Source organism: Elephantulus edwardii, unplaced genomic scaffold (genome assembly GCF_000299155.1).
Source record: "Elephantulus edwardii isolate Elephantulus edwardi_28Jun2011 unplaced genomic scaffold, EleEdw1.0 scaffold00278, whole genome shotgun sequence".
NCBI lineage: Eukaryota > Metazoa > Chordata > Mammalia > Macroscelidea > Macroscelididae > Elephantulus > Elephantulus edwardii.
The window spans coordinates 2092313-2120028 of record NW_006400028.1 but is presented as its reverse complement, the minus strand read 5'-3'; the positions used below and the strand labels follow the sequence as shown (position 1 = coordinate 2120028).

At 37.0% G+C, this 27716-nt stretch overlaps 1 protein-coding gene and 2 pseudogenes across 4 annotated transcripts in view; 1 reads left to right on the top strand and 2 right to left on the bottom strand.

Annotated features, from left to right (window-relative positions):
• Positions 1-27716, top strand: part of LARP4 (La ribonucleoprotein domain family, member 4) — a 44187-nt gene that overhangs the window by 6861 nt on the left and 9610 nt on the right. The window contains exons 5-9 of one of the 4 annotated variants that reach the window (XM_006900238.1): positions 1753-1856; positions 5398-5508; positions 6194-6247; positions 21889-22101; positions 22571-22689. In XM_006900238.1, the coding sequence (XP_006900300.1) occupies positions 1753-1856; positions 5398-5508; positions 6194-6247; positions 21889-22101; positions 22571-22689 (601 nt within the window). Of the gene's footprint in view, positions 1-1752; positions 1857-5397; positions 5509-6193; positions 6248-7229; positions 7231-21888; positions 22102-22570; positions 22690-27716 lie in introns of all 4 variants that reach the window. The other 3 variants (XM_006900240.1, XM_006900237.1, XM_006900239.1) reach the window with 3 other exon arrangements.
• LOC102854382 lies at positions 11421-14839 on the bottom strand (annotated as a pseudogene).
• On the bottom strand, positions 11966-12705 carry LOC102854783 (annotated as a pseudogene).

Below are 27716 nucleotides of genomic sequence, written 5' to 3'. Positions count from 1 at the left end.
GCTTGAGAAACAGTGAACTCATAAAACATTAACAGCGTGGAGGAGCCCAAAGGACATTATACTGAGTGAAATATCTCAGTCACAGAAGGACAAATACTGCATAACACTACTGCTATAAAGTAGGACGGATAGGGTGGGGTTGGAGAGAGAACAGGAAAAGCAGCTAGATAATGAGCACTGCTTTAAAATAGATAGGGGGAAAAGTGTCTAAAAGGCATTATATGTGTAATAGCAATCTGGAACAAGGGTTGTATAGCAGGGTGGGCTGGGATGGGGGAAAGGAAATGTGCAACAATGAATTTATTTTAAAAGTTTAAAAAATTAAGGACAGCTTATAATCATTTGTGTATAGTACAAGACTTCAATTTTTTTAAAAGAAAGTTTTATTTTTCCATTCATGTACATTGTGTTTTATACAAGCATTCTGTTGTTGTTGTTGTTATGTGCCGTCAAGTTGCTTATTATTATTTTGTGTGTTTGTACCATCAAATCAGAGCTGACTGGTACAGGAGGAGATTGTTCCTCCTTCTCCAGCAGAGCATCTGGTAGGTTTGAACCGTATACCTCTGGGATTGCAGTGCAGCTTCTTGCCATTAGACCACCAGAGCTCCCTCCAAAGACTTTAATTTTAAAAGGAATCTTAAGGCATATTAGTTTTTATTACTTCCTCAGATTACTGTTTAGCTAATGTAAATATCTACTACCTCTAAAATGAGTCTTCCTCTAGTCATGATGCTTTAGTCTTCATGTTGTCCAAATTCTCAAATATGGCATCAAGATTGGCAGAAGACTCATCAGTGATCTGCATAATGCAGACTATACAGCCTTGCTTGCTAAAAGTAAAAAGAATGAAATACTTGTGCATAAAATCAAAGATGACATTCTTCAATATGGTCTTATCATCAAGCAAACAATTTCTCACCACTCCTTGAAAGATAAAATATTGATGTTGTCAAGACTTCATTTTGCTTGAATTCACAGTCAATGCCTATTGGTAACAACAGCCAAGAAATAAAAAAGATTTATTGCACTGGGAAAATTCTGCTTTTAAAAAATTCTGAAGTACTAAAGAGCAAAGATGTCAATTTAAAGACTAACCTATGCCTGATAAAAGCCATGAGTTTTAAGTTACTTTATATGCATCTTAAAGTTTGATAGTGATTAAAAAGGGCTAAAGTTGGATAGTGACCTCACATACTTGGTGCTTGTTGCCAGGAGGAACCAGTCCTTGGAAAATGACAGCATTTTGGGGAAGGTTATGGGTTAGAGAAAGAAGATGACCCTGAACAGGATGGAACAGTGATTGTTAACAGTGGGATTGAGAATAACAGAGATGGGGAAGATGGCACAGGACAAGTTTTGATACATTGTTTGTAGGACTGTGATAAGTCGAAGTTGAGTGGCAGCTAACAATAGCAAAAACTAAAATGAATCATTTGAATGTTGTTTACAGAGAATTTGCCCTATTAGACATAAATATACTATGCTCCATGAATCCGCCTTTTGACCTCTCTCTACAGTGTGCCAAAAGGCAAAATAAGTTTTGTGTATATTTGCACAATGAATAAATTTAACAGTATTCTTTGCACATATATTTTGAGAGAAATATTTTATCCTAATTATAATCTGATTCTGCAACTTATTATAGGATATTAACCTGGTCTCTGCTAATTCATTAACATTAGAAAATTGGAATGTGTAGTTTTTAAATTACATTATTGTGTTTAAAATCTTTTCTTTACTACATTTCAGCTTCCCCCATGGTTCAAGTTGATGAGAAGGGTGAGAAAGTGAGGCCAAGTCATAAACGATGCATTGTTATTCTTAGAGAAATTCCAGAAACAACACCAATAGAGGTAAATAAAGCTAAATGTTCTTTAGTTTAAAAATGGAGATGCTAAATAAGCAGTGATCTGCTTATTTATTGTGAAGATGATAAATACTTGTTTTGTAAATTCTGAAATGCTAGAAGCACAATACAGAGTAGAGAATATCATTCTGTCTGTAGGCTAGTAAGTCATGAGTACTGTCTTTGGGACCTTTAGGATTTATCTGGTAAAATGAACCTAGATAGAAATGAAAACGTTTTAGTAAGGATTAATTAGGCAAAGCTAATCTTACAGGTTGCCAAAATACAAACCAGAACTGCAAATTATGATGTGTCCAAATATAAGAGTTGTTGTTGTTGTTGTTGTTAAGTGCCATCAAGTTGTAGACGACTCATAGCAACCCTATCAGTGAAAGACCTGAATAGTTGTATAACTTTATTTTTAAAAAATAAATAAATAAAATATTAATTTTAGTGAAAGTTTATGGAGACTTAGGGTTTCCACTCTTTCGTTGTTGCACTTTTCTCCTGCCCACCCCCTCCCCCCTCTTCTCCTTGAAAAGTAAAAGAAAAACCTTTTCCTTTTATGCATTCCCTCCCTCCCTGCAACCTTCATTCTGGACTCCTCTCATGACAATACTACCCAATCATATATCCCTTTAAAACAGTTCTCTCCCTCATGTGTTTCAGTGCAGTATACATCATTCCTCCCCTCCTTCTCTGTCTTCCCTCAACCCTGTTATCAGTCCCGTTTCCTAACAGTGACCCTGTGCAATATTTGTCCTTTTGTGACTGAGATATTTCACTCAGCATAATGTTGTCCAGGATCATCAATTTTGTATAATATTTCATGAGTTTGTTGTTTTTTAGTGCTGCATAGTGTTCGATTGTATGAATATACCTCCGCTTCTCTGTCCATTCATTTGTTGCTGGGCACTTGGGTTGTTTCCAGCTCTTTGCTATTGCAAACAAATCCACAATAAACACGGATGTGCATATAGCTGCTTGGGTGGCAGTTGTGGTTTCTTTAGGGTAAATCCCCAGTAGTGGAATTGCTAAGTCAAATGGTAACTCTACTTGCAAATTTTTGAGACAGCACCATATAGCCTTCCATAGTGGTTGCACCATTTTAGACTCCCACCAACAGTGATTAAGGGTTCCAGTTTCTCCCCAACCTCGCCAGCATTTGATGTTTGCTGTTCTGCTAAATTTTGCTATTCTTAGTGGGGTGAGGTGTAACTTTCATCATTGCTCTAAGTTCATAGAGTTTCCAGAGGCAAGCTATTTCAGAAATGGATGCCACTCCTCCTTCCAAGCCACTCCTGCATAAGATGATATTTTAATGAGACAATAATGCAGAAATAAATGTTTTTATGTAACACTTAATTAGTAATTAGGTTTTACGAAGTGCTATGCAATTCCTTTCTGGTTAAAAATCCATTGCTGGAGGGTTGAGGTGTGGGGTTTTTTTGGTGGTTGTTGGTTTTTCCCCCCAAGTACTCCCTATTTCTATAATTTTATGAGGTCTTTTAACCTAACTGTTTTATTATCAGGAAATTGTAAGTTTGTAAATTTCTCTTTGAGCTGAAATAAATGTTAGATAAAATGGACTTTGGAGTTACACAAAACTGAGTTTGAGATGAACTTTGTGATAGTGTGAATAGATCAATCTCAGCCACTCTATGGAGATACTAAAACCTTCAAGTTAGCTGCTACTCATTGTCTGAAACAGTGAGGATGGCACAGGGTAGGGCAGAATTCAGGTAGACTGTTCATGGAGTCGCTATCTATTGTACTTGACTATGGCAGATTACTTCAAATGTTTCTAATTCTTCTTAAAATGTATAATGGACTTATTTAAATCTTAATGTTATTAAGATTTCCACTTTTATCATTCTGTAGTACCTTTTAATGTTTATAAAAATAAGAAATTCGATGACAAAATACATTTATCCTGACATTAAAAGGTCACAATCTCAAACCCACTAATTTTAATTTTTATTTCATGGTTTACTTTAAGGCATTAGTTGAAGTTGACTGCTTATTTTAGTCGTCTCTACTTCCTGTTAATAATTTAAAAACAAATAGTACATGATGACTTTATTTATGGTTTGCTAGGCATATTAGGTCTTGATGCATTAAGAATATGAAATTACACTTTCAGCGAATAAATTAGTGTCTGACCTTTGATAAGTGTGTATTTTTGTGGTTGTTGTTGTGTACCGTAGAATCATATCTGACTGGCACAGGCAGAGATTGCCCCTCCTTCTCCAGCGGAGTATCTGGTGGATTCAAACCCTGTGCCTTTGGGATTGGAGCACAGCTTCTTGCCACTAGACCAAGAGAGCTACCTCTATTGTTTCTTTATATAACTTTTCAGCATACTTAAAATTGCTTTAAGATTTTTTTTTTTATATCAGTTGTGGAAAAGAATACAATGATGCAAAGTTGATGTCTATAACTGTTGCAGTGAACCATTCAAATTAAATGAGAGTACTTAATCCCAGAAAATGTTAAAAAGGAGCAAGTCATTTCTTTTGGATAATGTCAGGAAAAGGATTTTACTGTAAGGATAATTTAGCTTGCCACTAGGAGAAAAAGCCTTCAGTTTTGCTGATCATAAAATAAGATTCCATTCTTAAACCAGCTACACATTTTATACTATAATTATGCCCTTTTTAAAAAGAACTACCTTCAGTAGGGGTCAAGGACTGCAGCCTTCAATATGGACTGAGGCTCGATGTCAAGAAGACAAAAATTCTCACCACTGGACCAATCGGTAGCATCAGGATAGATGGCGAAGAGATTGAGATTGTTCACAGCTTCAGTTTGCTCAGCTCCACGGTCAACACTCTTGACACCAGTAGCTAGGAAATAAAAAAACTGATTGCGATGGGAAAGTCTGCTGTTAGGGACCTCCCTAAAGTACTCAAGAGCAGTGATGTCTCTCTGGAGACTAAGGTGCACCTGATACAGGCTATGGTTTTTTGCAATCACTTGTTATGCATCAGAGAGTTGGACAATGACTAGGGAGGATTAGAAGGAGAATTGACGCCTTTGAGCTGTGGTGCTGGAGAAGAGTATTGAATGTACCATGGACTGCCAAGAAAACAGATTCATCCTAGAGAGGGTTAAACCAGGCTGCTCCTTGGAGGCAAGGATTCTGGGGCTTCGTCTGACATACTTTGGACATGTTGTAAGGAGAGACAGGTCTTTAGAGAGGGACATCATGCTGGGTAGAGTAGAGGGACAGCGCAGGAGGGGAAGACCCTCTATGAGGTGGATTGATTCAGTGACTGGGATAATCGGGATGGGTGTGTCAGAGGCAATGAGATTGGCACAGTATAGAGCATGGTTTAGGGCTTGTACATAGGGTCACTATGAGTCGCAAATGACTCGATGGCACATAACAACAACAACCTTCAGTAGAAAAATGGACAGAAGGTAAAAACAAGTGAAGAAGTAGAAAGGACATAAAGTGCTCAGTTTTTCTAGTAAACAGCAGCAACCAAAAAACCAACTACTGATATCTTTTTAAATGTTAGCTAAAAGATTTTTTTGTTTTAAAGGAAGTGAAAGCTTTGTTCAAAAATGAAAACTGTCCCAAAGTGATAAGCTGTGAGTTTGCACACAATAGCAGCTGGTATATCACCTTCCAGTCAGACACGGATGCACAACAGGTGAGAAATAATTTTTCCATTTAGTCCCAGTAGTGAAAGTAACACTTTATTTTAATTGAGGAATTATGTTCTTAGAGTAATGTTTATAAAGACTGCTGACAGTTTCTCATAGTTGAGTTCCCTCTTAATCATATTCCTAAAAAGTCTTTTCAATCTCAATAATAGTTTACCTATCAGTAATAAAGGATCAATACACAGTTTCAAAGTAAGATTGAGGGTTGGGAACCATGTACTTAGAGTAGTAGTGGCATAGTACATAGGAGGCATGCTGGTTCTTAATCTTTATATTTTGACTTAATAGTTTTAAACCATTTTGAAACAAAAATATCCATGTCTGTGACAGCAATTTTTAATTTCCTTTTAACTCATCAAGTTATCTGATCAGATCATTTCAGGATCTGTTTTGAATCTTGTGTCTTTTATGCCTGCAGTAGTCCATTATAGTTAAATAAAATAGTAAATAAATAATAAAAAAATAGTAAAATAAATGTGAATTTTAGCTGCCAACTGGGGTCTGACCTTTTTTTGTTTGTTTACATCACCTGAGTAATAGAATCACCTTCAGAATTTTTTTTGTTTGGTTTAGTGCCAGTTTTTTACATTAAACTCTTAACTCTAGGTTAAAGGTAGTTGTACTACAATATTTTCATCCTAATAAAAGGGTTTTTTCCTACTTTTTTATCAGGCTTTTAGATATTTAAGAGAAGAAGTGAAAACCTTTCAGGGCAAGCCAATCATGGTAAGAAAATTTTTAAACTTGAAACAAATTTGTTTTTTTTAAATTTGGAAAATAATTACAAAAAGAATTTTAAAGGAATTCCTGACTTACTTGACTTTTTGCCTCACAAAATTGGTTTGTAGATCTTGTCAACCCCAATCTAAAATTTTATAAATAGCAATATGGCCGTTCAGTCAGATGCTACTTCAGACATATAATTCCAGATCTCAAAATATGCAATACTTTTTCACTATCAAGGCAGAACATTTTGGTACTTGTAACCTCATCTGAGTAACAGCTTTTTGACAATGTAATCATGATCGTTAATGACATTTGCTCACTCAATTTACATGTCTAAACCCACTCATGTCTGGTCAAAGGACTTCACTCCCTTCTTGCCCCTGTGAAGCTAGAAACAATAGGAGTAGTTCTTAATTGTTTGCTGGACCTCTAGCTTTTTTTTCTCCATTACAATTCATTCTCTGTGTTGCTATCAGGACTATGTTCTAAATATACACTGTTGGCAGACTTAGAAATTGCTTGTGTACTTTAATTGTTCTCAATTGTTTGTAAATGTGAAACATTGTTCTTACTAACTCCTCTGTGGAACTCTTATTTATCACCTTACATTCTAAACACTTGACAGTTATTAACTCATTCAGTCTGAATAAACAATAATGAGATCGATGCTGTCACTTTATTTGTTTTATAGATGAGGGGCATGAAGCACAAGAATAACCTGCACAGACTCATTGTATATATTAGTACAAAAATCTGAATGAAGGAAACTTATTATTTTATACGTCAAACTCTTCTTGGACTTTGCCCTATTCAAATCTCACTGGATATTGGTGGTAGTGATGGTCCTGGCCTTGTCTATATGGAGTTGAGCTGCTAACCCAAATGTGACATTTCTGGCAATTTCAATCAACTGGCATTTCCAAGGGAGTGAGATGGACAATCTCCTCCCATGTAACTTAAAACCTCTGTAAACATTTTGGAGGGTAGCTGTGGATTAATTCCAACTCGGTGGCAGTGACTTGAGTTGGTTTGAGATGATGATTTCGTTGTTGCTGTTCTTATGTCCTTTTAAATCAGAACTGGCCCATAACTAACCCTCCAGTGGGTTTTCAGAGGCAGTAAATCAGAGGAGATAACCAACTTTCTGCCACAAAGCAACTGGTGGATTTAAACCACGTGCCTTCAGCTTGACAGTGCAATACCTTAGACCTCCCTGTGGTACTAGTTTGCTGAGAAAACACTATGAACAGTTGCTGTGTTGCTTGGGATTCCTATGACTCAAAATCAGCTCAGTGATACTTGACAACAACCTCGTGTAAGCAATCTAATTTTTTTTTCCCCGTATGTAGAAAGCCAATTATCTCATCTGTTTTTATCCTTCCACAATTTTATATCAATACCTCATTGTAATTCTTTCTTGCTGGACCAATATCACTGTCTTAATTACTGAACCTTTACAAAACACATTATGCAGATTCTTATTATTTTCCGTGTATAAATTTAGAGCAGTAATATGACTTAAAATGAGTCTGTTCAGAATTGCTACTTCAGCTTATGTTGTTTTAATCATGCATTGAATTTCTAAAATTTTGTCCATTTCCATGGAGTTTTCAGATTTGTTAGAGTATACTTATTCATATTTTTAGGTGCCGTTGAGTACAATTCATAGAAATCCTGTGAAAACAGATCTCACTCCTGTCCTACCTGTGTCGTCATCATCATCTCTGAAATACTTGAGCCCATTGCTGTAGACACTATCAGTCCATCTTGTTGAAAGTCTTCCTTTCCTTTTCTGACCCTCTCCCTTTCCAAGAAATAACAAGTGTGTGATACAATGCTTTGCTATTCTTGCATCTAACGAGCAGTCTGGCTGTACTTTCTTTAAGGCATACCTATTTGTTCTTTTGTCAGTCCATAGGATATTCAGTACTCTTCTCCAACACCACAGCCTAAAGACACCTGTTCTTCTGTCATTCTTATTTGTAGTCCAGTTCCATGGTTTGAATCAGGCACACCATAGTCTTGTCTTTTCTTTTGTTTTAAAATTTATTTTTATTTTATACTGGTTTGCATACAAAATATGTATACATATATTTCATTCATGTACGTTGTGTTTCACACATTTCTTCATTTACATAATGGTTCTTATCATCATTCCCATATAATGTGTCCAGTAGTTAGCAATGCTAAGGCCAGTTAGTGGTTTGTTTTTTGTGATGTGTGGTTTTTTGCTTTTCTTTTCCATTTTTTAAAATTGTCATTTTAATGAAAGTTTACAGAAAAGATAGATTTTCATTCATTTATGGTTACTCATTTTCCTTCCTACATCCCAGTTCACTTTAAAAAAAAAATTCATTCATTGTTGCATAATTTCCTCTTTATCTCTTCCAATTCAATGTTCAATATTTTTCCCATTTTCTTACCCCCATCCTCCATGTCAGTCCTGTTTTACAGTATTTGTCCTCTTGTGACTGAGATAATTCACTTAGCACAATGTCCTCCAGGTCTGCCCATGATGTGTAATATATTATGTTCCTTGTTTTTCAGCACTGCATAGGTACTACATTGTGTAAATATACTGTAGTTTTTCTAACCATTCATTTGTTAATAGGACACATCCATAGTCTTTAAACTGACACCATTGCTCTTTAGTACTTTAGAGAAGTCCTTGATAGCAATAATAATTATTCCTAGTATTCACTTAGTCTTTTTATTTCACTTTGTTCTGTTGTGATGTTTCTTAATTGTGTTATTTTGTATCTTTGGTAAATTTGTCAGTAACTCAACTTTTTTTTTAATCCTTTATAGAGGTACCAATTCCAGCTGATTCTTGCTATCTTGCTATTGTTTTTCAGATTGCTCTGATATTATCTGTATTATTTCTTATCTCCTGGAAACTGTAGGCTCTGCTTGCTGTTCTATTTCATAGTATTAGAGATAGTGGATTAAGGCATTGATTTTGGTTCCTGATGTGTGATTTTAATATTCCTATAGATTGACCTCTTAAGTATTGCTGATGCTATACTTAAAATGTCACAAAAATTTCAATATGTTGTGTTTTCATTCTCATTTGTGTCAAGTTTGGGTTGGTTGTTTTTCCAACTTTCTTTTTATTTCTTCTATTATTCAGAAATGTTCAAGCAAGATGTTACTTGGTTGCCATATGCTGGATTCCTCCTCCCCTTAATCCTCCCATTAAATTCTGATTTTATAGCATTTGTGATCTAAGAAGATGCTTTGTTATAGTTCTGTGACATTTTGTCTGTTTTCAGAATGCTCCTTGTGTCTTGGACAAATATGTAGACGGTTTTTTAAGTAGAGTGCTCTGTTACAGCTGCAGAAGGAGCAGGTACAACTTGGGGGTGGCTGAGTCTGAATTCTACCCACCTCATAAAGGGGAACTTTATCAATAATATCCATAGTAGTATTCAGATAGTTACATAGTCAATCATGCCACCCAACATGCTCCTATTGTACCAATTATTGGGTCTAATTCATTGTTGACTCAGACTTTATGCATAATTGTGGGGCTTATTAGGGAAATAGGTTGAGGAGTCAGTGAAGCAAAGAATATCTCACAGTACAAGTCCAAGTTTAGCCCAGCAGTGCCCAGCAAAATTAACAAGCCACAATTCCTCAGTTAGTGAAAGTTTGGGTTTCAGTTCAGCAGCGCAAATGCAGGAAGCCTCTGGTTTCCTCAGTCATACAGAAAACTGTATCTCAGAGTTACAGGGCAGATTTTCCTTCAGTCATCCTGTCATCATGCTAGGTGGTCAGTGTTGAAGGAGCAAATTCAAACTCAGCCTGTCTCTTTATTATTGCATATCTCCCACATCCGCTTATTAAGTGGAAATCATTTGGTTAATTGTATTGTTTGCTTCGTGTTTTTGTGTTTAAGTGATATGTTGAAGTCTCCTGTTATTGTGGATTTTTCTATTTCTTTCTCAGATCTGTTTGATTTATGTATCTTGTAGCTCTTTAATTGGATGTGTACATTCTGATTATAGTTTAGTTAACCTTTGACCATTTATATAATTGTTCTTCCTTTGCTCTTATGTTGTTTATTGCCTTAAAGTTTATGTTACTGTGCTCAGTTCGGCATAAGATATACTAAAATTGGAATGAAAGAAGATTAGCATGGCCCTTACAAAAAGATGACACTCAAGTTTGTGGAGCATTTCATATATTTTTGTCAATTTTATTGCTACCATTTTGTTGTACTCTTTTTTTGTGATGTTATTGATTTCTTTGTACATATGTGATTTCATAGTGTATTTATGATTTTATCTATATTTCTATACTGAATTTATTTTGTTGGGATTTTTTTCAAAAGGCATCTCTTCAACTTTTAATAGAAAATGATCTAGAAAAAGAAGAAAATTTGCACACCAGTTGTTGAATTCAAACAAATAAACAAACTTCCTCAACTTAAATAGCTAACAAATTTCAGTCACATTCCCTGTCTTTAGATTGGATTACAAAACAGGAATTGACAAATCAATGTCAGCCCCTTTAAAGAAGATGTTGTTAATGTGCTGTCAAGTCTCCTGTGACTCATAGCAACCCTGTGTACAACAGCCGTAAACCCTGCTCTGTCCTGTTCCAATCTTACTGTCTCTGACCCACCTACCCTTGTTATCCCAGTCACTGAATCAATCCATCTCATCGAGGGTCTTCTTTTCTTTTGTTGTCACTCCACCCTCCCAAGCATGACGTCCATCTCCAAGAACTCATACCTCCTTGTAACATGTCCAAAGTATGTCATAAATCTTCAGAATCCTTGACTCCAAGGAGCAGCCTGATCTCACCCTCTCTAGAAAGAACTTTTGTTTTCCTAGCAGTCCATGGTATATCCAGTACTCTTCTCCAGTACCACAGCTCAAAGACATCAATTCTTCTCTCATCCCTAGTCATTGTCTGCTGTTTTAAAAACAAAACAAAAAACCATTCAGAAACCTGCTGGACAATTTTTAGAGTCCACTGGAGCTTGCCTTGATCATCCTAGTATAAAGAGATATGTCTGATCATTGGAATATGACCACCTCCTCCTCTTTTTCTTGCTAGTAATGATATTCATTTGAAGCAAAGATAGAGGTTTGGGTACTATGTGATGTCACCTATATAGTCTGAGTTCTTAAAGTCAAACTGCCTTTGAGTCTTCTGCTCCATATCTTCATTTAATCTCTCCAATATACAGCCTTTTATCATTGGATGCTGAGAGAATGATGGGTGCTTTGGGGTGGAAAGCCACTTCATTGATAGAGCAAGCATAATAAGGTAGCTTATATAGAATTCTTCTACTTGTGGTATTCCACAAGATACAAATCTGTCGGCTGAACCAGCTACAGTTTTATTTCTAACAAGATGACTAAGAACATCTCAGAAGACTCTTTTCGAAATTGTCTCCTTGAAATATCTTCACACGTCTCTTCTTTTTTTCTTTTATTATGAAATTTAATGACTTCTCAAAGAAACAAGTATTAATCAGTTTTTCTTATTAGGTAAGGCCACTGGTAAAGTTATACATTTCCTTAGATAACCTATCTCACTGCCATCGACTCATAGTGGGTTCTCCAGCGGGTTTCCGAAGCTGCAAATTGCACAGGAAGTGACTGTTCATCTTTTTCCCTCGGAGCTGCTGGTGGATTCAAAATGCCAGACCACACTGCCACCTGAGCTCACTCAGGTTGTCAGGGGGTCAGTGCTTGGGAAGAGACATCATGCAGGGAAACGGGGAGGGCTAGTAAGAGAGAGGAAAACCCTCAATGAAACAGAATGACAGTGACTGCAACAATGGGCTTGAGTATGGCGGAGATCATGACGATGGCACAGGATAGGGCAAGGTTCCCATCTGTTGGTTCACAGGGTCACTATAAGGTGTAGTCAACTTGACAGCACCTGACTTCTTCACCAGCAAAATCAAACACCTTGGTGATCCTGACCTTTTCAGCTTCTGGAGGCCTTGTCAGATCCTCAAGTTTCACCAACTTATTTGAACTTGTTTCTGCAGCTTCCTCTTCTCTCTTTAACTCGTGTACTTGCAACAGACACTTTTGATTTTGGTCCGACATCATTGAGAAAGCTGGCCCAGAGTTCGTCCTCCTTTTTTCTTGCATCTTCTGACTCACTGCCCTTTTCCTGCTCGGCAGACCCATCTTCCTCCTCACTGCTGCCCTCCAGATTCTGCTCCGGCATCTACATCTTCTTCTTCTAATGAGAGGCCACCCTGTTTTCTCTTTCTGGCTGGAATGCTCTGAGCCTTTCTTTTTTTCCCTTGAGTTTTCTGTGTCTGCTCTTCACCATCCACTTCATCTACATCATCTTCACTATCCTCTCCCACCTTCGATCTGAGATGTCCAGAAGAGGTCCCGGGCATAAAACAAATTGGTGTCAACAGACAGCACGTAGTCCTCGTCTTCCTCGGAGGTCAAAAATTCTTCAGAGTCAAATTTCTCCATGTCAGTGCAAGGCAAAAACACCTTCGTGGCTGTCCTGAACAGCAAAGACCCACGGGGTCTAACGCAGAAGTGAGGAGGCCACGGCTACCTGGGTGGGCTCCACTGCTTTTGAGCGAGCGCGCCATGCGTCTCTTCTTATGGCCAAATGGCTAGACATCCCATATTCACACTTTATAGTCCATTTCCTTGGACAAGAGATAAGAGCCTTTAGATACTAAGACCAGTCACTGAATGGTATTTTTCTTATGATGCAAGTTAACTTATTTTGGCACAGATCCTAGACCAGATTATTACCTGTGCCACTGGAAATAATTCAGTCAGTTGTGTCATTGAAGGTCACAACCAAAACCTGGTAGGTGTTTTTTTTAAATATCTGGATGCCTGCTTTCTTATGGATGTCCCAAAGCTTAACTGTACCATTGTTACTGACAGACAAGTTGGAGATCTCGCCTTGCTAAATAACGGGAATTCACAAAGGAAGTATGCCTCTTCAGTCTTTTTACCCTCTCACCTGGCTCACTGTCCCTCACAGCTACAGTTTTTATCTGTGTTATAATGCAAATCCATCGTGGCTCCATTGTGTTCCTTCAGTGTGACATAGTTAACAATTACCATAGGATTCCACAACAGTATCAGTCTGTCAAATCCTACAGATGCTAAGGTGGATCCACTAAGGTGAAACTTGCATCAGTACACTCTTTATGTCCTGAAAGCAGCATGACTAGGCCTTGAAGAAAACATCTTGGAGGGCTGGCTTGCAGCAGAGCTCCCAGCTGCTGCCCCGCTCTGGGTCCTGACGCTGCTACTCTCAAAAACAAGTTATGCCACCGCAACTGATAGTGTTTCCTTCATTTCTCTCTCTTTTTTTTTTTTTTAGTATTTGCTCTGCCTTTACAAATTTCCTGTTTTAGAAAGTAGATTTTCTTGAAGGTTTCTCTATAAGTTACTATTTTATCCCCAAGTGTAAACAGTTGATTTTATTTTGAATTCACTTTGACTTCTTCATTTAGAAGTTCTGTAACTACACTCCATATTCCTTCTTTTTGCATTGTAATTGTCCTCTTTACAGACCTTTTTTTGTTGCAAATGTTTATACTTTTGTATTTCTGTGTCTTTATCAGTTTCTGATTGAAATTGTGTCAGGCATGTTATTTTCAGGTTGTTATCTGTCATTATTGGTTCTTGGTGTGAAGAACTTCCATAAGTATTTCTTGTAAGGTTGGTCTGATTTGTTTTTCTGGAAATCTAGTTTCATCATCATGTTTCCAATCTCCCATTTCTTCACTTTTTTCCCTCCTTATTTAACATGCTCATAATAGTGTGATTTTTTTTTTTTGCTTTAGAAATTAAATTCTTTTAAGCAAGTTAAAATACTTTTAAAAAATTATCACTGCTCTTCCATTTTATCCTGCCTTTACCGAATTATTTTAATCACTAGTCCTTCTCTGTTACCTTTCAAAGGAGTCCTTTAGAATTTTCTTTCATAAGGGTCATGTTTGTTAGGTTTTTGTATGGAAATACCTTTATTACATGTTGTTGCTTTTAAGTTAGTTCTCACATGGCAACCCTGTGTATAAAAAATGTTTGTATAGAACAAACATTTGGTATCAGTGGTTGGTCAGTGAATTTAAATAAAAGTTGTATTAACTGCTTTTCCTTGTTGACATATGAATAACAGCCTATAACTGACATCTTTCTACTTGATGATGATGATTTTGTGTTTGTGTACCGTCAAATCAGATCTGACTGGTACAGGAGGACATTTCCTCTCCTTCAGCAGCAGAGCATCTGTTGATATTATTGATCTTTTACTGTTTTTTAATAATCAGCTATTATTCCTCTTATATATGTCTAGTGTAGTAGCACGTGTATATGTAGTAGCCAATGCCAGTCTGTTTTATTAGGTCATTCTCACCTAGGATATTGATCTTTATAACATTCTGTTTATTCTGTTATGGCTGTTTCTTGTCATTTTGAGGCATGTTCTGTTACAGATTAACATCCTGAAATCTTTTCCCCATCCTAGCCATTACGATTGGGAGGTGATAGCTCTTCCCCAGTAGTGTTCTTTCTCCCTGCCTTCTAGCATGAAGGGCTTATCCTCTGAAGCTATCAGGCAAGGTTTTCCTGCCATTAATAAGCTCTTCACTAGCCAGTTTTCTCCGAATGTAATCTGTCAGGTCCTTCTTCCTAGTCTGTCTTCACTTAGAAGCTCTGTTGAACCTGTCCACCATGGGTGACTCTGCTGGTCATAATACTGGCATAGGCATAGCTCCTACCATCATAGCAAATGCAAACCATCACAGTATGACAAACAGACCAATGAATGGTCTGGACACACAGGGCCAAAGAGAAGAATGAAGAATTCAGAACTCAAATGCTAATGGCCTTGCCTGCTGCTGATAAGAACAACAAAAGGCCTTGTCTGGCTGGCTGAGCGAGCAGGTGGATCATAAATCAGAATAGAATGTCCCTCCCTAATAACTGTGTTTATAAAAATCCTCCCCAGTAAGTTCACAGTGTGCATCTCCAGGATGAGGAACTCAGCTGGGAGATCCTCCCCCTTTAATAAAGCTGCATTAAGCTTTCTCTCATTTTCTCTGATTTCTTCCTTAAGTCTGCTAACTTAACAAATGGTAGTGTAAAATTTCACTTACTTAAAAAAAATCTATCAAGAAGTCATAATCCTGTATATTACTAGAATAACTTTGCCTATTTTGACAATTTTTCAAACTAATGATGATTCAACTCCACCTTTGGCTCAGTGGGAAAAAGACAACCAGTGTCTTACAGTGCAATTTACATTAGAGAGTTAGCTTTGAGTCATTTCCAACAGCAATGAATGAATCAGAGTGAGAATCATGGTTTTATAATTCCCCTTGATAATTCAGATGATTTCTGACTATTGTTCAAAGGATCTTGCAGCCTTTGGGCTAGAGAGATACCTCTAAAGATCCAGTAATGTTTTCAGTATATCTACTAAGGTAAAGTGCTTCCTGTTTTATTTTTTTCTCATGAAAGGAAGCAAAAAGAAAATAATTTTCAGTACTGTTTTACTGTATCATTGCATTCTTTTGATCTCTGTTGTTTCTGATGAGGTGTTGATTATCATTCCCAATTTGTTCCCCCTGTACATAATCTATAGTTTTTTTAATATATGTATTTTTATTTTTCAGTAAATTCACTACAATGTACATAGGTATGGTTGATTTTGGTCTTTTTTTTTTTAACACACTTACCCTGGTTGAATACATTGAACTTATTGGATTTATAGCTTATTATTTCCAAATTTGGGAAATCTTCAACTCCTTGTATGTAGCATAGTGAATAAATTGTTAGGTAAATAATGTAAAGGTTGTCAGTTTGAATTCAGCAGCTTCTCTTCTGTTGAAGCAATAAATGGATTTTTCATTCATACATGTTTTGTTTTCCAGCATGTTGTTCTACTTTTCTCCTTTATCCAGTTTTCCTGCTGTGATCCCTGTTAGAGTGATCAGCAATTGTAGCCAAGCACAGTCTTTTTGTTCTGGCCTCAGGTTCCATATCTTTTGTGAATAATTAAATCTTTGTTTAATTGTTGTTTCTGTACCTCCTTTTATCAGTAATGATAATCTAATCCAAATGTGAAAATAAGCACTTTAAAAGCTGTTGGTTTTTTTCCTAAAAATAATAATATAGGGGGAGCTCTGGTGGCCTAGTGGCAAGAAGCTGCACTGCAATCCCAGAGGAACACGGTTCGAATCCACCAGATGCTGCCGGAGAAGGAGGTGCAATATCCTCCTGTACCAGTCAGATCTGATTTGACGGTACACGCACACAAAATTAAAAAAATAATAATAATAATAATATATACTTTGTATTAGTCCCTTATGGAGTATTTTAAGATTAAAATATTACTTTAATTTAAAAAACATTAATCATTTTTTCTATTTTGGAGATTTTAAAGGTGCTTCAAATACGGTCTTTACTCATTTCTTTTTATTGTTGTTAGGTGCCATCAAGAAGGCTGTGACTTATAGAAACCTTACTAAATAGAACAAATGTTTCCTAATCCCCTGCCATTTACCCAGTTGTTAATGTGTTACGTGTTTGAGACCATTTGTTGCAGCCACTGTGTCAGTCCAGTAAGTGTCTATATCTGTGTTTGGCTGAGTTCTCTAGAATGTAAAACTAGGGAAGCTTAAAAAGGTATTTCAGGAAATGTCTTACATGCTTATAGAGGCTGGCAAGTTCCAGCTCTGTAAGTTAGAACTAAAGAGAGAGGCATCTAGGGAGGCTAATGAGTCCAAGTTATTAGCAGGCAGGCAGGATCTTTGACTGCTTGCAGCAGAGATTATTAACTTCAGAAGCAGACAAATCAAGAGGACTGCCAGCTTCAGAAGCTCACTAGTCCTAAAGCTGTCACCGTGGAGCAGAATTGAAGACTGCTGGGTTCGGAGGCTGGCGAGTCCACAATTGGCAAATAGGTAAAGCCATGAGCCAGAAAACCAGAGGCTCTTCCAGAGAATCCAAACATTTATTCCATGCAGGCCACACCAGTAAGGAGACTTCCTCTTCATCAGATCATAATCTTTTCAGGAAAAAGCCTGCCTAATTAACCTCACGTTGTTGTTATGTGCCATCAAGTCTAGTACAACTCATAGCAACCTTGCCCTCTCATATGCCATCTTCACCATCTCCAGCACACTTGAGCCCACTATGTCATCCATCTCATTAAAGGTTTTCTCTTTCTTTGACCCTTTACCTTCTCCAAGGACTGGGCTTTATGACAATACATCCAGATTATGCGAGGCGTTTTGCCATCTTTGTCTCCTAGGAGCATCCCGATTTCACTTTCTTGAGACAGACTTGTTTGTTCTCTTAGCAGTCCCAGGGATATTCAGTATTCTCTAAATCCACAAGTCAAAGGCATCGATTATTCTCTCATCCTATATCCTTATTTTAGGATAGTAACATTATACTGAGGATCACATGTTGACACACAATATTAACTATTACAGCAAGTTTGATCCTGTAAAAGAAAACAACACCCAGCCCTCACCAAAACTACATTACATGAAAAAGAAGAATGATCATAAATTAAAGATAATTATACCATTGCATAATTGCCAAACCACTGAGAATCATGGCCCAGCCAAGTTAACACATAACAATCACAACCATTGTTACTCTTACCTTACACCTTGGCATTTGTTATGAGCAGATGTGGGTAGTTAATTCACCAAATAGTTGGAAAGGAAATTTTTAAAGACAACCAAACACAACTGTTGTCATGAATGAAATATCAGTAAACAAAATACAGTGCCATGAGTTTGGACTGTATGACAAGTATATAAAGTATTCTTTTAGATTTTACATATTACTTGGCATGATGTGGTAAGTTATTTTTCAGTCTGAAGGTGTTAAAAGCTTTCCCTGCATAATAATGATAGTAAATGCTTCTTGGCTTTAGAAGATTTTATTTTAAGAAGATTTTTGGCTTGTGAAAAGTTCTCCATTTGAATAACAAAACTTAAATTCATTGTCTTTGAGACAGAACTCATAGTTGACCATCCAGTGGGTCTTCAGAGGTTGTAAATCACATGGGAGAACACTGACATTTTTTCTCTGTCAGCATTTGGTGAACAAACTGCTTACCATTGACAGTGAAACTCCTTACCCACTAGGCCACCTGACCTCTCTGCGTTTGAAAAGCAAGAGGAAGCTTGTATTACTCAGTCTTAAAAGAGATGTCCTGGTGCATGTACAACTGGATTAACAATGTTGATACAGAATTAAATAAGTCCATTTCAAAAGAATAAGTACTGTATAATTAATTTATGAAATAAGCAAATACATAAAAACCAGACGTGACTTGTATTAACCAGGGCTCAGAAGGAGGTTAGAAAGGGGAAGTTATGAGTTGGAATGATTTTAAAGAGAATGATACCAATTTCCTGAAACACTGTACATAAATTGGCTTCACAAACAATGCTCTTGATACCAGCATCCAGAAAATTAAAAGATTAATTGCATTGGGAAAATCTGCTGTCAGAGATCTCTCCAAAGTACTGAAGAGCAACAAAGTCAGTCCGGAGGCTAAGGTGCGCCTGACCAAGGCCATCATCTTTACACTTACTTGCTATATGTCAATAAACTGGGCAATGACTAGTGATGATAGGATTGATGCCTTAGAGCTGTGATGCTAGAGAAAAGTATTGAATATACCATGGACTGCTACGAAAACAAACAGATTTGTCCTAGAGAGGGTAAAATCGGGCTGCTTCTCAGAGGCAAGGATTCTGAAGCTTCATTTGACATACTTTGGACATGTTGCAAAGCAGGACCAGTCTTGGAAGTGGGACATCATGCTTAGCAATGTGGAGGGATAGCACAGAAGAGGAAGCCCGTCCGATGAAATGGATTGATTCAAGGACGGCACATAACAACAACAATAGATTATGCTGAGTGACATAAATCAGTTACAGTAGAGCAGTTATGGTACTATTGTGTACCATAGACTCAAAACCGACCCATGGCAAACCCTCTGGCGGATTTTCAGAGGCAGTTAATCTCATGGGAGGAGATTGCCCATCCTTCTCCCCAGGAACAGCTGATGACCTCTAACCAAGTGCTTTTGGGATTGCAGTGCAGCTTCTTAACTACTGGGCCACTAGAGCTCCCAATTATGGTGTAAGACCACAAATTAAAAAACTGAGGGAATGTTTATATAAAGATAGTCTCAACCTTGGATGCTTAAAATAAAGATGAATCAAAGGAGAAGAAATAATAAATGGAATTATTGCACAACTTGAAGAATCTCAATTAGGCTGAATTGTACATGCAGAAATAATTGACATTTTCTGTTTTTATCACCATGATAAATTTTAAAAATAATTTCTTAAATATTACTCAATTGCTGGGTCGGTTTTTTGTGGTTTTTTTTTCTGATTTCATCCCCTTTTTTCTTTTTTAAAAAATCTGTAGTCCTTTCTCTTTATTACTATTTTCCTTTATAAATGTATTCTCTAAATAACTGTTTTAGGGGATTTTCTTTGCTTATTGTATTACATTACTAATTGTATCCACATTTGTGTCTATTGCTTTTATAATTTTTTTTATTATCGCCAAGGTTTAAAAGCCAAATACAGTATTAGTAAGACTCAGTGGTGCCTGTGTATACCCTTATCTTGCCTAGCTAAATAGTCCACAGTTTTATTTTTGACTTGCCTCTTTCTTTTACATTTAACAGTATATTGTCCCAATTATATTTTGAGCAATCTCTCCATTTTTTTTACATCTACTTAATAAGGTGACCCAACAGAGTGTGGAAATTATCGAACAATAGCGTTAAATAACACAAGCAAACAAGATTCTACTGAACATTATTCAAAAACAACTGGAAGAGCACATTAATAGAGAACTACCAGAGAGCAGGCTGGATTTAGAAGAGGCCATAATACTAGGGATATTATAGCTAATGTCAGGTGGATCTTGGCTGAAAGCAAGGAGGACCAGAGAATGTCTTTTATCTGTTTCATTGACTGTGCAAAGGTATTTGACTGTGGATTACAACAAACTGGCTAACCCTGAGAAGAATGGGAATCCCAGAACACTTGATCGTGCTTATGGCAAACCTATACTTGGAGTAGGAGGCAGTCGTCAGAACAAAGCAAGGAAACACTGCATGGTTCAAAATTGGGAAGGGTGTGCATAAAGGATGTGTCCTATCTTCATATCAAACTATATGCGGAACTATAGGCTGGGCTCTATGAGGAGAAATGTGGCATCAGGATTGGAGGTAGACTCATCAACAATCTGTGTTATGCAAATGACTCAACCCTGCTTGCTGAAACTGAGGAGTACCTGAAGCACTTGCTGCAGAGGGTCAAGGACTGCAGCCTGATGTATGAATTGAAGCACACCGTCAAGAAAACAATCTTTCTCATCACTAATTGGCAGTATTATGATAGACAATGAAGAGATTCAGATTGTTAACAGCTTCAGTTTGCTTGGCTCCAAAATCAACAAGCAGCGAGGAAATTAAAAGACATATTGTATTGGGAAAGTCTGCTAATAGGGAGCCTTTCCAGGGTACTGAAGAACAATGATGTCAGCCTGGAGACTAAGGTGTGCCTGATTCAGGCCATGGTCTTTTGCTGTGAACTTGCTGTGTGTCAGAAAGCTGGACAATGACTAGGAATGATAGAAGGCAAATTGATGACTTTGAACTGTGGTGCTGGAGAAGAGTATTGAATATTCCCTGGACTGCTAGGAGAACAAACAGGTTTGACCTAGAGAGGGTGAAACCAGGCTGCTCCTTGGAAGCAAGGATTCTGAAGATTCATCTGACATATTTTGGCATGTTGCAAGGTGGGACCAATCCTTGGAGAGAGGGATGTCATACTTGGGAGAGTGGAAGGACAGCACAAGAGAGGAATACCTTCGATGAGATGGATTAATTCAGTGACTGTGATAATAGGGGTAGGTGTGTCAGAGACAAGATTGGCTCAGGATAGAGCACGGCTCAGGCCTATGCGTTGCTAACTCAGTGACATATAACAACATTTGATAATCAGTTTTTATGAGTGTACCATTATTTGCTTAATCATTTTCTCTTGTTTCCATATTTTTGTGGAGGAGAGCTGTGTGTGTAATTTTTTTCTTCTCATTAATTCCCTACTGTAAAAAAGTCGCTATGTGCATGTTAACCAAAATGAAAAACTGGTTTTGTCTGTATGTATTTGGGGAAGATTCCAAGAAGTGAGAGTGCCGAGAATAACAGGAAATGCACATTTAGTTTTGGAGCATAATACTAAGTTTGCCTTTATAGAGATTGTACTCATCATCAGTGTATCAGAGATTGCCAGTTTTGCTGCAGGCTGCATGAATAAGAGCTGTTCTTTTTTTCTGTAATTTTTGTTTCTAGCTAAAGACCATTCTTAGGATTCTTGACACTTCATTTCTTTTTTAAATTTATATATGTGTTAGAGATTGCTTCCTATTCTAAATTCTATTTTGATGCTTTGATGTTTCTATTTATTGTGATCTCTACAATGGAAGAGCTTTCAAATTTCCTTTTGTTTTTTAAATCTACTTATTCTACATGATTCAGAAATAAGTACCTATGTAAGTTAAATACATAATAATGTAAAAATCCACACTAGGAATTTTGTTGTTAATACTTATTCCTGTTTCTTCTAGGCAAGGATAAAAGCCATCAATACTTTTTTTGCCAAGAATGGTTATCGATTAATGGATTCTAGTGTGTATAGTCCTCCCATTCAAGCTCAAGCACAGTATGCCTCACCAGTCTATATGCAGCCTGTGCATAATCCTCACCAACAATATTCTGTCTATAGTCTTGTGCCTCAGTCTTGGTCTCCAAATCCTGCACCTTACTTTGAAACACCACTAGTAAGTAAGATCCTTTTAGAGGAAAAAAAATTAAAGTGACAATTTGAAGGAATCATTGGATGGGAGTTTTGCTTTTGATAATAGTTACTTTCTGTTCATTTTAATTAGTGATGCTGATATATTATTCTCCATAATTTTTTTTTTCTTTCCAAGGGGAAAGCACAAACTCAGTCCATATTAAATAGATACATGACTAAATGGGTTCCTATAATTTTATCCTTTTAAATTTGCTGAGTGAATTGAAAGAAAATATCTTATAAATCCTGACTAAACAATGACCTTGTTATTCATTGTTGAATAAATCAAGTAGTGGTGCTTGAAGTGAATTTCAAAAGTGAATAAACAAAATGTTTTAAATTGTTTTTGACTTAGAAGAGACTTGATCCTAGGTTAGCTCACTAGAGGCTGCTTTATAAACTTCATACTAGATAAGCTTTAGCCATTGATACTGTTTTGCATTGTATTCTAGGCTCCTTTCCCTAATGGTTTTGTGAATAGCTTTAATTCACCTGGATCTTATAAAACAAATGCTGCTGCTGCTGCTGCTGCTACTACTATGACTATGAGTCGACCATTCCCCAAAAATCGGTAAGAAAAAAATTATGGCTGGGATTTAAGAGTTCACAGTAGTTGCTAAAGAATTACTGTATTAAAGCATTGTACTTTTCTTTAAGTTAGTAGGAAATAATTTATTCACAGAACAGATACGTACTATTTAAAATTCATAAATACACTCTGCACCTCATTGTTCGTAATAGGTCTAGAGGGATTTAGTACTCATATTGTACAAGCTTAAGAAATGCCAATCAAATTCAGTGAGTTCTTGAAATTCTTCTGTGTCAGCCAAGTCTTTTGGGTACAGTGACTCTTTACTCCTTCCATCTTCTTTTAATACTTCCAGGATCATTCAATATTCTACCCCTAGTATCCTTAAGTATTGTGACTCAAGGCTTGAATTTGTTTTTGTGGGGGTTTTCTTGTTGTTTTGGTTTTTTTTTTTCAACTTAAGAAATGCCAATGAGTACAACCCTCTTGATTTTCAGACTCCAATTCTTTGCATGTTTCATTATAATACTTTGCCTTGTCTTCCTGGGCTGCCCTTTGAAATCTTCTGTTCCACTCCTTGATTTCTTCCCTTTGCTTTGGCTTCTCAGTGCTCTAATGCAATACTCAGTCTCTTTTGACATCCATGTTGGTCTTCTTCCTCTGTCTTTGTAATGACTTTTTCCATTCTTCATATATGATATTCTTGATATCTTCCCACAGCTCATCTGGTCTGCATTCATTAGTGTTCAAGGCCTCAAACTTGTTCCTGAGTTGGTTTTTAAATTCAGGAGAGATAGACCTGATCTAGTCCATGGTTTTTGCAATTACTGGCTATGCATCAGAGAGCTTGACAGTGACTAAGGATGACAGAAGAAAAGTTGATGCCTTTGATTTGTGGTTCTGGTCTTCGACATATGATGGACTACAAAGAAAACAAGTCTATCCTGGAGATAGTAAAGCACCTTTCTCCTTGGAGGCTAGGATTTTGAAGCTCTGTCTCACATACTTTGGGCACATGGCTAGGCGGGACTGGTCTTTAGAAAAGGACATCATCATACTTGTTAGGGCGATGGGACAGTGCAGGAGAGGAAGACCCCAGATGAGATGGATTGCTATAGTAACTGGGGTAATGAGGGTAGGTATGTTGGACTGGCTCAGAGACGGCAGTCTTCAGAGCTGTTATACATAGGGTAGAAGACACAGCAACATTGTACAAGCTACATATATTACTTGCTATCCTGTTAAACTTTGCCACTGGTACTGGAGTGAGATGGTGTCTCATTGTGGTTTTGATTAGCATCTCTCTTATTACCAGTGCTTTTGAGCATTTCTTTATTTGTCTGTTGCTGATCCACTTATCTTCCTCTGTGAAAAGTCTTTCCATGTTTTTTGCTTCTATAAACTTTCTATAAGCTTTTGAGATTCTTGTCTGAAATGGCACTGCCAAATGTTTTCCCCCAGTCAGTAGGTTTTATTTTCACTCTATTGGAAGACGTTTTTAATGCACACGGGGATTTAATCTTTAAAAGGTTTTAGTCATCGATTTTATCCTTTCCAGGTTGTGCATTTCTGGCTGTATTTGGCAGTCTCTTTATGCCATAGACTAAGCCATCAAAGCTTGATTCCATTTGGTCTCTGATGAACTGTACGGTTTTGGGCTTTGCTCCCAGTTGCTTGATCCACCTTGAGTTGATTTTTATGTATGGTGTGAGATAGGGGTACTGTTTCAGCTTTCCACAGGTAGCAGTCCAGTTTTGCCAACACCACTTGTTGAAGAGGTTTTCATTTACCCTACATAAAGATTTTTTGTATCAATTGCTGTGATCATGTGGTTCTTGTTCTTTGCTTTGTTAATGTGATGAATTATATTGATTGTTTTTCTTATGTTGAACCATCCTGGCATACCAGTTATGAATCTCACTTGATCATGATCAATTTTTTTTTTTTTGGCTAGGATTTTGTTAAGGAATTTTGCATCTATACTCATGAAAGATAATTGGTCTTTAGTTTTCTTTCTTGTTAATATCTTCGGCTGGTTATACTTCCTTTATAGAATGAATCTGAGTGTTCCTTCTTTTTCAGTATTTTGAAATAATGTAAGTAAAATTGCTGATAGATCCTCTCTGAATGTTTGGTAGAATTCAGCTATGAAGCAGTCTGGTTCAGGACTTATAGGAAAGTCTTTTTATGACCTTTTCAGTTTCTTCTTTTGTGATATATCTGTTCAGTTGTTCTTTATAGGTTCTTGTCAGTCTGGGTAGGACATGAGCTTCAGTAATTTGTCCATTTCCTCTGGCTCATTGAATTTATCAGAGTATAGCTTTTTGTAATATTCCGATACTGATTTAATTTCATCTGATTCTGGTGTGATGTCATTTCTTAATGACAGAATGTGTTTTATGGTTTTTTTCTTTTGTTAAGTTTGTCAGTGGTTTGTCAATTTTATTAACCCTTTCAAAAAAACCTGCCCCTGGTCTTATTGATGGTTTCATTTGTTTACCTGTTTTCTGTCTCATTGATTCCAGCTCTTGTCCTTATAATTTCTTTTCTTCTAGAGTCTGTAGAATTATTGTTCTTTTTCTATTTGATGAAGATGTTGAGTTAGATCATTGATTTTTCATCTTTACTTTTTATGTGTTTGTTGCTGTTGAACTGCCCCCTAAGGGCTGTCTTAGCTGCAAAGGTTTTGGTATGTTGTATTTTTGTTTTCATTTTCTCAAGGAAATTTTTTATTTCATTCTTTCTTTCTTTTATAACCCTGTCCTAGTTTTTTTACAAGCTTTATCCTCATAGGGTTAATTTATAGCTTTATGGCATTGTAATCTGAGAGGGTACTTGCTGTTATTTTAATTGTTTTGTGTTTTTTGGGTTTTTTAATTTTTTTTATTAATTTTAATGAAAGTTTACAGAGACTTAGGGTTTACAGTCATTCATGGTTGCACTTTTCTCCCTGCCCACCCCATCCCCCCAATTCACTCTTCTCCTTAAAAAGTAAAACTCTTTCATTGTTATGCAATCCCTCCCCCCAAGTCCACTCCACTGTACAGCCTTCATTCTGGACTCCTGTCATGATAATATTACTCAATCATATATCCCTTTTACACAGTTCTCTCTCCCATCTGTTTCAATGCAGTATATATTTTTCCTCCCCTCCTTCTCTTCCCTCAACCCTATTGTCAGTCCCATTTTACAACAGTAGTCCTATACAATATTTGTCCTTTTGTGACTAAGATACTTCACTCAGCATAAAGTCGTCCAGGGTCATCCGTTTTGCATACTATTTCATGAGCTTCTTGTTTTTTCAGTGCTGTGTAGTATTCCGTCATATGAATATATCTCAGCTTCTCTATCCATTCATTTGTTGATGGGCACTTGTGTTGTTTCAAGCTCTTTGCTATTGCGAACAAAGCCGCAGTAAACATGGGTGAGCATATATCTGCTTGAATGGCGGTTATGGTTTCATTAGGGTAAATTCCCAGTAGTGGAATTGCTGGGTCAAATGGTATTTCTATTTGTAACTTTTTGAGAGAGCGCCATATGGTCATCCATAGTGGTTGCACCATTTTATACTCTCACCAACAGTGAATAAGGGTTGCAGTTTCTCCCCAACCTCACAAGCATTTGATGTTTGCTGTTCTGTTAAATTTTGCTATTCTTGGTGGGGTGAGATGGTATCTCATAGTTGTTTTGATTTGCATCTCTCTTAGAGCTAGGGATTATGAACATTTCTTCAAGTGTTTGTTTGCCGTCTCAGTGACTTTTTTGGTGAAGTGTCTGTTAATATCCTGTGCCCATTTTTCAATTGGTTATTTACCATTGTTGTGTGTATTTGCTCTCTTAATGGCTTCCATTGATTCTTCATTTGCATTTTCTTCTGTAGCTATTCATATGACTTCACATCAGCATATTTATTCTGGTTCTGTCTATCTGGGGTATTCATTGGGTCTACTTTTTTAGGAGAAGGATTATTTTGTTTTTTATTGATGACTGAGACAGATTGCTACTTTCTTGACAATTGTATGAGTCTTTTCTTAGTAGATGTTAGGTGGTTGTAACTATATAGTGCCCCAGATTATGGCAATGTTTTGTGAAGGAGCTGTATATTTGTGTTCCCTACCAGAAACTGCTCCTCAACCCGGCTTGCCCTAGCTCATCTCTTCTGCTTGAGCTAAAGGGATACCAAGTCATGTAGTTAGCAGTGTTTCACACAGAGTACGTATGATAAATTGGTACTCCTGGTGCTGGACAGTGGGGGCAGCACCTGGGCGATCTCCAGGCAGTGGGGCAGCGGTCTAGTGCAATGGGTGGGATTGTGATTTGGGCCACACTAAAACTGTAGTGCCTCACCCTGGCAGGTAGTGGTTCTGTTACAGGCCAGGCTGTGCATGCACCTGGGCTGAGCCGCAGGTTTTAGCAGATGCAGGGGAAACAGTGGCTGGAATATGCTCCTAGACAAACCTTGCTAAACAGGCCTTGGCGGCTTGCAGCAGAGCAATGGTAAAGGTCCCTGATGAGTGCCAGATTTGCTTGTCTTAATTTATGAAGTGATGCAAGCTGTTAATTCTTTTCTATCCCCTGTATGTGTCTTTGAGCAGTCCATTTCATTTGATGGTAAATGCTTGGTAAGAGACATACCAGTGTTTCTAATTCTTATAAAATTTTCGATTCTTTCCTGTACTGTGCACTTTGTTATATAATGTATGTATTTTTTACTTTAAACATAAAATGAGTAAACTCTTTTTCACGTATCCTCCTCCAAGGACCAATTTTTATCTTATTTTAAAAACAGTACTGTCTTCATTTAAAATGTATGTTATAAATGCATGAATTAATGTTTGGCTCGCTTAGGTATGTTAAGATGGCTATGGGAAAGACATCAGCTCAGATCCTAGTTTGAAATATTCTGGGTATTGAGATGGAACTAGCTTTCTCTCAAAAGGAGTCACTGTTTCAGTTTGAAACTTTTATTTTTAACTTTGTGAAAATCAGAATAAAGCAGAAGGCAATTTGAAAAGTGAACTACCATTAATTAGAAGAAAGGTTTTTTATTTATATTTATTTTTATATGT